We start from the raw sequence: 13,114 nt of genomic DNA, 5'->3' as shown, positions 1-13,114 counted from the left end.
TCAATAAAACTAAAAGCTGGTTCTTTGAGAAGATAAACAAAATAGACAAACCATTAGCCAGACTCATCAAGAATAAAAGGGAGAAGACTCAAGTCAATAGAATTAGAAATGAAAACGGAGAAGTAACAACTGACACTGCAGAAATACAAAAGATCATGAGAGATTACTATAAGCAACTCTATGCCAATAAAATGGACAACCTGGAAGAAATGGACAAATTCTTACAAATGCACAACCTGCCAAGACTGAATCAGGAAGAAATAGAAAATATGAACAGACCAATCACAAGCACTGAAATTGAAACTGTGATAAAAAATCTTCCAACAAACAAAAGCCCAGGACCAGATGGCTTCACAGGCGAATTCTATCAAGCATTTAGAGAAGAGCTAACACCTATCCTTCTCAAACTCTTCCAAAATATAGCAGATGGAGGAACACTCCCAAACTCATTCTATGAGGCCACCATCACCTTGATACCAAAACCAGACAAGGATGTCACAAAGAAAGAAAACTACAGGCCAATATCACTGATGAACATAGATGCAAAAATCCTCAACAAAATACTAGCAAACAGAATCCAACAGCACATTAAAAGGATCATACACCATGATCAAGTGGGGTTTATTCCAGGAATGCAAGGATTCTTCAATATACGCAAATCAATCAACATGATACACCATATTAACAAGTTGAAGGAGAAAAACCATATGATCTTCTCAATAGATGCAGAGAAAGCTTTCGACAAAATTCAACACCCATTTATGATAAAAACCCTGCAGAAAGTAGGCATAGAGGGAACTTTCCTCAACATAATAAAGGCCATATATGACAAACCCACAGCCAGCATCGTCCTCAAAGGTGAAAAACTGAAACCATTTCCACTAAGATCAGGAACAAGACAAGGTTGCCCACTCTCACCACTCTTATTCAACATAGTTTTGGAAGTTTTAGCTACAGCAATCAGAGAAGAAAAGGAAATGAATCCAAATTGGAAAAGAAGAAGTAAAGCTGTCACTGTTTGCAGATGACATGATACTATACATAGAGAATCCTAAAGATGCTACCAGAAAACTTCTAGAGCTAATCAATGAATTTGGTAAAGTAGCAGGATACAAAATTAATGCACAGAAATCTCTGGCATTCCTATATACTAATGATGAAAAATCTGAAAGTGAAATCAAGAAAACACTCCCATTTTCCACTGCAACAAAAAGAGTAAAATATCTAGGAATTAACCTACCTAAGGAGACAAAAGACCTGTATGCAGAAAATTATAAGACACTGTTGAAAGAAATTAAAGATGATACAAATAGATGGAGAGATGTACCATGTTCTTGGATTGGAAGAATCAACATTGTGAAAACGACTCTACTACCCAAAGCAATCTACAGATTCAATGCAATCCCTATCAAACTACCACTGGCATTTTTCACAGAACTAGAACAAAAAATTTCACAATTTGTATGGAAACTCAAAAGACCCCGAATAGCCAAAGCAATCTTGAGAACGAAAAATGGAGCTGGAGGAATCAGGCTCCCTGACTTCAGACTATACTACAAAGCTACAGTAATCAAGACAGTATGGTACTGGAACAAAAACAGAAAGATAGATCAATGGAACAGGATAGAAAGCCCAGAGATAAACCCACGGACATATGGTCACCTTATCTTTGATAAAGGAGGCAGGAATGTAGAGTGGAGAAAGGACAGCCTCTTCAATAAGTGGTGCTGGTAAAACTGGATAGGGACATGTAAAAGTATGAGATTAGATCACTCCCTAACACCATACACAAAAATCAGCTCAAAATGGATTAAAGACCTAAATGTAAGGCCAGACACTATCAAACTCTGAGAGGAAAACATAGGCAGAACACTCTATGACATAAATCACAGCAAGATCATTTTTGACCCACCTCCTAGAGAAATGGAAATAAAGACAAAAATAAACATATGGGACCTAATGAAACTTAAAACTTTTGCACAGCAAAGGAAACCATAAACAAGACGAAAAGACAACCCTCAGAATGGGAGAAAATATTTGTAAATGAAGCAACTGACAAAGGATTAATCTCCAAAATTTATAAGCAGCTCATGCAGCTCAATAACAAAAAAACAAACAACCCAATCCAAAAATGGGCAGAAGACCTAAATAGACATTTCTCCACAGAAGATATACAGACTGGCAACAAACACATGAAAGGATGCTCAACATCTTTGCTCATTAGAGAAATGCAAATCAAAACTACAATGAGATATCATCTCACACCAGTCAGAATGGCCATCATCAAAAAATCTAGAAACAATAAATGCTGGAGAGGGTGTGGAAAAAAAGGAACACTCTTGCACTGCTGGTGGGAATGTGAATTGGTACAGCCACTATGGAGAACTGTATGGAGGTTCCTTAAAAAGCTACAAATAGAACTACCATATGACCCAGCAATCCCACTACTGGGCATATACCCTGAGAAAACCATAATTCAAAAAGAGACATGTACCAAAATGTTCATAGCAGCCCTATTTACAATAGCCCGGAGATGGAAACAACCTAAGTGTCCATCATCGGATGAATGGGTAAAGAAGATGTGGCACATATATACAATGGAATATTACTCAGCCATAAAAAGAAATGAAATTGAGCTATTTGTAATGAGGTGGATGGACCTAGAGTCTGTCATACAGAGTGAAGTAAGTCAGAAAGAGAAAGACAAATACTGTATGCTGACACATATATATGGAATTTAAGAAAAAAAAATGTCATGAAGAACATAGGGGTAAGACAGGAATAAAGACACAGACCTACTAGAGAATGGACTTGAGGGTATGGGGAGGGTGAAGGGTAAGCTGTGACAAAGTGAAAGAGCGGCATGGACATATATACACTACCAAACGTAAGGTAGATAGCTAGTGGGAAGCAGCCGCATAGCACAGGGAGATCAGCTCGGTGCTTTGTGACTGCCTGGAGGGGTGGGTTAGGGAGGGTGGGAGGGAGACGCAAAAGGGAGGGGATATGGGAACATATGTATATGTATAACTGATTAAATTTGTTATAAAGCAAAAAAAAAAAAGAATAGTTAAAATGTACATTTTACTACAATAAAAAAAGATTAAAAATTTCTGGCATTCACAGAATTCTATTTCTGGTTTCTCTCTCTTTTTCGCTTCTCCCATGCCCTCAACTCTTTCTCTGAGTGACCCTATTATGGGGAATATTGTTAGTTTTTTCTGCTACCATCTTTCCCTTTGAGAATTGACATCTCCCTCACTCCCAACCTCATCCCCACTCCACCCCTATGCCAAGGGCTGTCAATCACACAGAAGTGTACCCTTGACCTAGACTAACTAATCAGAGTATTTCCCTTGGGAATGAACACATGACTCAAGATGAACCAATCAGAGTTATCCAAGGATCTTCTTCTGGAGCCATTGTAAAAGAGGTGCTTCTCCCCTGCTGAAACTGCTATCTCTGAGTAATATGTGAGCTGTGAGTTGTTGATGGCCATCTTGCTGTCATAGTGAAACAGTCTATTTAAGAATGAAGCCAACACAGGGGAAAACAAAACCCAAGAAATGAGAAAAGATGAGAGAGTTCTAATGACATCGTTTGAGCCCTTGGAACCTCTGAAACCTATGAAACCCCAGCAAGTGTAGAACTACATCTGGAATTTCAGATGCATCATCCAATAATAAATTACCAAGAATCAAGATAAAAAAAGAAGTATGGAAATACTGAGTGTTTACCATATGCTCACTTTTCAGCTTGGGCCTACATTTGCAATACTGCCTGGGAAACTTGACGACTCAAAAGATGACAAGAGGGATTTCCCTGCCAGTCCAGTGGTTAAGACTCCACACTTCCACTTCAGGGGGCACGGGTTTGATCCCTGCTCGAGGAACTAAGATCCCACATGCCTCACTGTGCGTCCAAAAAAAAGGGGGGGAAAAAAAAAGAAAATGATAATTCTTTCCCATTAAAAAAAAAAGGAAAGGATGGGGGCTCAGAAAGCATAAAAATACAGACATTTATGCACCTGAAGTTATGCCCAAAGCTTTATCTTAAGTACAAATATGTTCTTGCACTTCACCTGTAAATAAATCATCTACCAAGAATACTACTTATAAAAGAAGAAATAAATATATAAAAAATTTATCCTCATTGCAAATTAAACCAATAATAGATGTCATTTAGATCTATCAAATTGGCAAGGATTTTGAAAAATGTTAATCCACAGTATTGGAATGAACTCAGGGAAATCCTCTAACACACTGCTGGTGGGAATGCAAATTGATACAACCTTTATGGAGAGCACTTTACATATCACAATCTTTAAAAGTGGGAGTAATATCTTGTGACCCAGCAATTTTAAATCTAGGAATGCAACCTTACTGAAATGTTCATAGATATACAAATATATTTGGCTAAAAAGGGTTTGCCTCTTAAAGTGTTGTCCCTAATAATGGAAGAATTGGAGACCACCTTAACACCCCAAAATACACTCCTAAAATACATCCAAAAACAAAGTTATAGAAGACAGTTTAAGTATATGGCCTTTGGAAGGCACTAGAAATATGTTTAATTAATTAAGTACTGGCCATATGATAAAGTGAAAAAAATAGTATAGTATAGTGGTCTCATGTGAGAGACAAACAGAGAGATAGAGAAGGGAAGTGAGAGAAAAAGACTGAAACTGAAAAAGACATATTCCAAATTATTAAAGAGGGAGTCTGTTAGTAGTGAGATTATGGGAATATAGAAATTATGAGTATTTCTTTTTTGTTGGTCCAAAATTTTAAAAACTTTCTACATGAATACAATTTGATTTTACAATTAAAAAACATTTTCAAGGAGATATGGGGATATATGTATATGTATAGCTGATTTACTTTGTTATAAAACAGAAACTAACACACCATTGTAAGGCAATTATACTCTGATAAAGATGTTAAAAGAAATAAAAATAAAACTTTAACTTGGCCTTCTCAGAAAAAAAACAACAAAAAAAGGTGTTTTCAAACAGCAAGAACACACTAAAATGATTTAGAATATTTTGGTGAGTTGTAGTATCAAGTTACAATGGGGAGAAACTGGACTCCAAGTAGGATAAAAGAAATCTTTAAGTTTTCTTTGAGCCTTGAAGGAGGTAGCTGTGGAAACATAAATTTAAATCATTTTGGATATTGATTGAGTTGGGGTCCCTCAGTGATCTGTGCTGAAGTTATTTTTTCCCTCTGGTTTCAGACAGAGTATCACAGATTTGGCCATCCTAAAAGACAACTGTCAGTCTTTTGGGCTATGTTATTCCACAGCATTCTCTCTGAAGTGTCTGGTAACTGATTAACTTTGCAAAAGATCAAATGGATTATATACACACATGCAAATATACACACTATTTGTTAAAGTGAAGCTATGTAAAGAAGGGAATGTGAATATGGTTATAAGAATAAGACCGAATTGTTTTTAGATCTCATTGCCAGGTTATTAAATGTCCATGGATAAAAACCTGTACAGCCAGATAGCAAAAAACACTCTGCTCTCTCCTACTAATTGCACCTCTCCCCTACCATTGGGTCCCTCACTATTCACAGGCCAGGTTTCTTGTTAATTCAGAGTTTAGCCAAGTATCATTTTCTACTGAGAGCTTCTTGAAGACACTGTCTGTGATCCTCTCTTCTCTGAATTTCTATCGTTTAACACATTTTTGGTGCATACCAACCACTTAGTAAAGTTTATTTCATGACTTGATTGGCTTGATTAATAAAATGACAATGAGAAGAATTTAAAATTAAAAGAAAGTCAATACTTCTGGCAAAGATCACTCCATAATCCCTTACCTAAGGAGCACACAGACTAGCCTATTGTGTCTCTAATGAGACTCAGTAGCAATGTTAAAGACGAATATTCAGTGCCTTCTACTAGATAACATGATGACAAGTAGAGATCAAAGATGGTTAAAATTTAAGTCAAAGATATTTAAACTTTTAAATAAATGATTATTTGGAAATATGACTTTCATGAATAGTTTAATCTGGTGTTTTTAAACGAATAAAGACATAGTATTTTATTCCGTGATTGGTGTGACTCTGATAGAACACTTTTCATAATATGTATGTATTTAATCACAGATAAGAATCTAGGAAGTTTTTAAGATTATGGCTAAAAATGAAAACTGTGATAATAATAGTTTGTATTTCACAAATTACACATTAAGGTACAGAACCTTTTTAATATGTTTAGATATCTTTTTAGGAACAGCAACGACTCATTTATCTTCTCTTTGTCTTTTATGATTTGTCTCCAGTTTAAAAAATACACATAATCATTTTGTTCAGAACAGTGATGATAAGTTGACACAGTAAAGCTCACAGGATGAATATCCTGTAATCAAAGTGATCCAGTGAAAGCAGTGTGATTTCTAGAATACCACAAAACCCCTCAAAAACCTTTGCTTGACCTACTTAAATAGAAAGTTCTGTTTGCTAAGAGTGCAGAGCCTGAGAACACAGGGGTTCTTGAATCCAGGAGTTTGAGTACACCCTTACATGGCAGTTACAATTTCACGCTCATAACCAGAGGTCTATGTAAGAAGTTCCAACTCACAAAGTAAATAAGTGGAAAGGGTGATGTTCTTTCTAAGCAGCCATCAGCAAAAAGTGTAAGTGCTTCTAATATGTTGTCCTAGAAGGGGAGAAAAGGCCATTCCCTGGCCCTAAACATTGCCTGGTGGTTGTGTTTGAGGGCAGAGGGCCTCAGGCAACACAGGGAGAGCAGTTGGCAATAACCTGTCACCCAAACTGCAACAGAGGGAAAGAGGCGTACTTCTTTTGCCTCCTTTCTTACTCTGGCTTTAATTAAAAACTAACCTTTCCACACAACTGTGAAAGTTACTCATTTGCCCTCTAAAGAAATATTCTCTCAACACCCCACCACAGCCCCAAAGAATAAATAGGAAAGTATTTAAGCATGAAGGGTTATTTCTGTTTCCTGAGGATGTGCACAAGCTAAGAAGTCCTTAGACATCAGATAAGATGTCTACTTGTGGTTTCAGTTCCTACAATTTAGGGCAAGTTTAGCATGTTAGTATTATTTTAAGGCATAAGTTTTTTCTTTGACTCCAAAACCTACTAATTTCCTTCCTTAGTTCACCTCTACTGCTTCCCACGACTCTTCTCTCTTGAAAATCACAGAGATCAGGAGCCCAGCAGGACGATAGCCTTACTTGAGAACAAGGAAGCCTCCTGCTTCTCAGACATCCCCTCAAGGGGCAGGTGGAGGTGGCCAGGTGGGCTTGCTCTGTCTAGCTGAGGACTGGAGATGAGGAAGAACTCAGATTTGATTCTCAAAAGTATGGAGAAAGGGAGCATGACAAAAACCCAAAGCCCTCTATCTTTCACTGAAAATGGGCCCAGATGCTGTAGGGAATGAACCTCTGGGTTAAAACCGTGCTGAACTTAACTGATTTTTCCTTCATAATAGTAGAACCAAGAGTTAAGTATATAATTATACAAGCCAGCCCATATTACTATAGTAACTTAAACACCTTCAGAATACCATGAACACAAATTGAACTTACCAAATATTTAAAAAATTAACTTAATTAATTTTTTTCTTAATAATTATAATAAACACAATTATTCACAATTGGGGCAGTGACATTAGGAGCAGGGAACTGTATCAGAATCTCCCCATGTTTTATCAAAAGGATGCATTTAAAAGGGTTTAGGCACATTAATGTTGTAGTTTAAAGTGTATAATATGCTTTCAAATAAATTATTGAAATTTGATGCTTACCATACATAGCCAATATAATTAGCCTCATTTTACAGACATGGACTTGAGGCTCAGACTAGTTAAGCAACTTGCCCAAGGTCACACAGCTGGTAAGAAGTATAGCAGGGACACAAAGCTAATGTTGCAAATGTTTTTTTCCTTCCTAAATCTTAGCCTCAACATTTTTCAATGGGAACTGCTTCAAGGTTGATATTATTGAATAGTTTAGATAACGATGTTAAGTAAAAAACAGATGAAAAGAGCAACAGTGAAAATCTGAGGATGCTGCCCTTCACATATGCTGTGTTTGGCCAGACTAGTGTTGGAAAATTATTTTTTGAGTGCGTTGGCATACAAACATTTAAAGTTTGTAGAGTTCACATTGAAAATTTACACTTCTGTCTTCTTTTGAAGTGTCCAAAGATCTAGGGATACTGGGCCCTCATAGATGCTGAAGCTGGGCAGTGGCTGAGCCCAGTAGACCATCTCTGTGCTTTCCTCTCTGCAAGGATCCCACCAGCCTCCTTAACTCACACATTTCACGAGCCTGGCCCCTGGAGACATTTGAATTTGCAATTCCTACATTAAACTAATACAAGAAGTGAACTATATTAATTTGCCTCTATTTTTAGACAAGATTGGTAATTACCAGTTAATTGTTAGACTAACTTTCATTTGGATTTTGAATGCACCTCAACACTTACATCCAGAAGAAATGTCTTTTCCACATATCAGTGTCTCTTGAAAATATCCGGGACATTCAGCAGTACAGTACATAAAGGCTTGTGGCTCCAGAAAGTTGTTATACCAAAGGCGAGCTGTTGTTTTATTAATTCTTGTGATTTGAAATCTTTCTTTGATGCCATTTTTATAAAAATAAAGTCTCCTTGGTTGGCAGTTCTTAATTGCTGCTTGGCAATATATAGAGATATTCATACCCATCTTAAATATTGTGGCTGGTTCTACCCAGATGCGTCCAGAGCAGTTTATATTTGTAATTCCTGGAAAACAAATAGATAAAATTAAAAATTCCATGTAAAGCATTAAAACCAGAGATTCAGAAGAATGTGCTATTGCATTTAAAATTTTTTTTCGATTAATTGAATAATTTCCATTGGAAAAGAGTTTTAGGACTCAGAGTATCATTTGTTTAGTTTAGCAAAGTGTGTTTTTACCGTGTTCTGTTGATGTTCATCAGCATGACACAAGACTAGAATCAGCTTTCAGCCTTTAAGTTTCTCTAGCATCTAAAGAGCAAATATGATTAGCTCTCCTATTTTAAAGGTGAGGACTGAGACATTTTGAGTCTACCTCATTTTTCAAAGGTAACATTAGGAATAAGAATTGGCACTGCAGAATCCAAACCCCATTCACCAGCTACTCAATCTTTCACTCTTTGATAAAGGCTACTTTTAACAGAAAACTATGAGTTTAATGAGTAAAATCAGTACTAATTACTAACTGCAAAAATTTATTCCTTGACAACCACTTAAAATTCATCATTTTTAAGTTGAAATGCAAGTTTCAAAACAACATATTTAATGGAGGCTCAATGTTAAAAATAACTCGATGAATGAATTAAAAAGAAATACACTAAGATATTAACAATGATAATCTCTGTGTGTTAGAGTAATTTTTATTTTTAATTGTATATTTCTGTGTTTTAAAAATTATATAATAACGTATTATTATTATTTTTTTTTTTTTTTTTTTTTTTTTTTTTTTTTTTTTTTTTTTTTTTTGCGGTATGCGGGCCTCTCACTGTTGTGGCCTCCCCCGTTGCGGAGCACAGGCTCCGGACGCGCAGGCTCAGCGGCCATGGCTCACGGGCCCAGCCGCTCCGCGGCATATGGGATCCTCCCAGACCGGGGCACGAACCCATATCCCCTGCATCGGCAGGCGGACTCTCAACCACTTGCGCCACCAGGGAGGCCCAATAACGTATTATTTTTATAACCAAAAGACAATAAAGTCATTTTCATAAACTTGAATGACAATGCAATGCAATATCAATTAAATTAAATTCACATCAAGGAAAATTTATTGTAGGCTTTTTCTGGAAATACCTGTATCAGAATATCTTAAAACCTTATCAAAATAGTGATAATTAAAGGTCAGTATTTGATTTTTAAGGGTTCTTGTCTTTGGAATTCAAAGCTTAAAGAATTAACTTTTTAATAATATAAACATAATTGAATATGGCCATTTGTGTAATGAACATTTACATATAAGTTATAAATATTTAAATGTTGAAGTAATGATAAAAATACTTCCATCATTATCTATAGGGAATTGAAGGCAAAGACGTGAAAAGACATTTTAAGAAAGCATCTGACTGCTTTAAATAAGTTCAACAATTCAAGTTCAGACAAACTGCATCTTGAGCACCTTAAAAAATCTGTGAATACTTTCATGAAACCATTGCGAGTAGTGTTTGAGAATACACAGAAAATATCAAAAATGTCAGAAGACTTCAGATTTGGACAAATATTCTCCTGGCTTTCAAAAGTGGAATAAAGGGCCTCCCTGGTGGCGCAAGTGGTTGAGAGTCCGCCTGCCGATGCAGGGGATACGGGTTCGTGCCCCGGTCTGGGAGGATCCCATATGCCGCGGAGCGGCTGGGCCCGTGAGCCATGGCCGCTGAGCCTGCGCGTCCGGAGCCTGCGCGTCCGGAGCCTGTGCTCCGCAACGGGGGAGGCCACAACAGTGAGAGGCCCGCATACCGCAAAAAAAAAAAAAAAAAAAAAAAAAAAAGTGGAATAAAGAAGAACCCCAGAAACACTGGACCGCTGAGCTTCACAGTATTCAAGAATGAATTAGTAAGTTGATCATTTTTCAGTACATAGAAGAAAATCAGTAATCAGCAGGAATCAACATGGATTATATAAGAATAAGTCAGGGCTCCCCTGGTGGCGCAGTGGTTGAGAGTCCGCCTGCTGATGCAGGGGACACGGGTTCGTGCCCCGGTCCGGGAGGATCCCACGTGCCGTGGAGCGGCTGGGCCCGTGAGCCATGGCCGCTGAGCCTGCGCGTCCAGAGCCTGTGCTGCGCAACGGGAGAGGCCACAACAGTGAGAGGCCCGCGTACCAAAAAAAAAAAAAAAAATCATATGAAAAATTGTCAATTTCTCTTTTAATATGTTAAAATAAGTCATATAAAACATTAATTCCTTCTTTTTTTTTAGATTGGTCAGAAGAATGCTAAACATAGTATATTTTTTATTCAGCAAAGCTGTTAAAAAGGGGTAAAATATTGTTCTAGTAGAAAACGTGGAAAAGATAGTCTGGATGATATTAAAAATATTCATAGCAGATTGAACAATAATATATAAAATATTTTTTAATGGACAGCTGGTAGGTCTCTAATGCTACATGACACGGGCTTGTCTTATTTCTCTCTGCTTTATATTAATCACTTGGATATATAAACAGAAGTCCTACTTATCATTTGCATATTTCCAGAAGCTGGAAAAAGTAGCTGGTGTCTTATTTTTACTAAATCTTCTTGGATAGCTGTTGATCTGACTCTGGAAGTGTCCAGTATCCTGCTGGAAGGATTCTAGTTCTCAAGGTGGGGTACTTCTATATCTCTAATATAATGTGTCCCAACCTACAGAAGACAGTTTTGCTTTTGTCACTATTCTGAGTAACTTTCATGATTTGCAAAGTTTCCTTCAAGGTCTAAGACCCTGCCTTGGTGTTGCTTATGTCCTAGTAAATGAATCCCTGTCGCCTGCCCAGGATGCTATGCAGAAACTCTCAAATGCTGATGGCTGCCCTGCCTGAACTTCTGATGATCTCCCTCCTGGACTCCTAAAATCTGTGTATGCCTTTGTCATAATGCCAGATGTTTGTGTGAATTACAAAATAGGAATAATAATAGCACATAATACTACTGCACAAAGGAATACAAGGCTTAGCACAGCACCTGACACACGGTAACCGTCAATAAATGGTTTGTGGAATTGAATTAAGTTGAAATGTTTGATGAGTTATCGTATAAGTTAAAAATGTTCAAAGATAGGGCTTCCCTGGTGGTGCAGTGGTTGAGAGTCCGCCTGCCGATGCAGGGGACACGGGTTCGTGCCCCGGTCCGGGAAGATCCCACATGCCGCAGAGCGGCTGGGCCTGTGAGCCATGGCCGCTGAGCCTGCGTGTCCGGAGCCTGTGCTCTGCAACGGGAGAGGCCACAACAGTGAGAGGCCCACATACCACAAAAAAACAAACAAACAAAAAAACAAACAACAAACAAAAAAATGTTCAAAGATAGAATATGCCAACTCAAAACAATAAGCTCCTTCGTGGAAATGTTGGTATAAGAATTAGACGTCTGTCTGTTAGGATGCTTGATAAATGAATCCTGCATTAGGAGGGAGGTTGGACTTTATTTCATTCCACATAATTTTATTTTATTTTATTTTATTTTTATTTTTATAAATTTATTTATTTATTTTTGGCTGTGTTGGGTCCTCGTTTCCGCGCGAGGGCTTTCTCTAGTTGTGGCAAGTGGGGGCCACTCTTCATCGCGATGCGCGGGCCTCTCACTGTCGCGGCCTCTCTTGTTGCGGAGCACAGGCTCTGGACGCACAGGCTCCGGACGCGCAGGATCAGTAGTTGTGTCCCACGGGCCCAGTTGCTCCGCGGCATGTGGGATCTTCCCAGACCAGGGCTCGAACCCGTGTCCCCTGCATCGGCAGGCAGACTCTCAACCACTGCGCCACCAGGGAAGCCCCACATAATTTTATATGCTTATAATTTTTTTGAACATAATAAGTTTTTATTCTTCAGAGATCCTAGCATAATGCCATGAGCATAATAAACACTCAATATTTTATTTGAATAAAAAATAACAATAGGTACTCAAAACACTGTACCTCCATGACACCAATTGAAGAATATGTAAAGAGCTATTGCCACGTCCCATTGAATTGTGACCTGATTCATGCCTGAAAGCAGGAAAGAGCTCTTTGTCGCCCTCTAGAAAAAATATGAAAAATGTTTAAATTGTAATATTTTAATAAAATAACAATAAAATACTAAAAGGCATAACATTTTTTCTAACAGTTGTTTGTGATGAGAATCTTTAATTAGGAAGAAAAAAAGGAAGGAAGAGGGAGGTAAAGGAAACAGGGCAAAGAAGAGTTACTGGAGTGCGAGGAGGTAGAATACAGGTTGAGGAGTAAAGCAAAAGTATGGAATTTTATACCCTCCAAAAATCACTATGAATTACCTTAGTAGGACATTTTGGCCCTTGATAAAATATAATTCCTCCTAATCTTGCCTCTCTCATCAGAAATCTCTTTCTGCTCTAACCCCTGATGCTCAGTTCTTTTCCTGACCAGGTTTACATG

General features: G+C 37.7%; 1 protein-coding gene across 1 annotated transcript in view; it reads right to left on the bottom strand.

The window, feature by feature from the left end:
* The window catches only part of IL23R (interleukin 23 receptor), a 59,980-nt gene extending 47,273 nt beyond the window's left edge, over positions 1–12,707 (bottom strand). The window contains exons 1-2 of the mRNA XM_060084422.1: positions 12,638–12,707; positions 8,469–8,765 (exon numbers count right to left, since the gene is read on the bottom strand). Coding sequence (XP_059940405.1) covers positions 8,469–8,765; positions 12,638–12,707 — 367 coding nt within the window. The remainder of the gene's footprint in view (positions 1–8,468; positions 8,766–12,637) is intronic.
* Between the last annotated feature and the right edge of the window lie 407 nt (positions 12,708–13,114).

This window comes from Mesoplodon densirostris, chromosome 2, assembly GCF_025265405.1.
Source record: "Mesoplodon densirostris isolate mMesDen1 chromosome 2, mMesDen1 primary haplotype, whole genome shotgun sequence".
NCBI classification, from domain to species: Eukaryota; Metazoa; Chordata; class Mammalia; order Artiodactyla; family Ziphiidae; genus Mesoplodon; species Mesoplodon densirostris.
The sequence above is the reverse complement of the archived record's forward strand: the minus strand, read 5'-3'. Positions and strand labels throughout refer to the sequence as shown.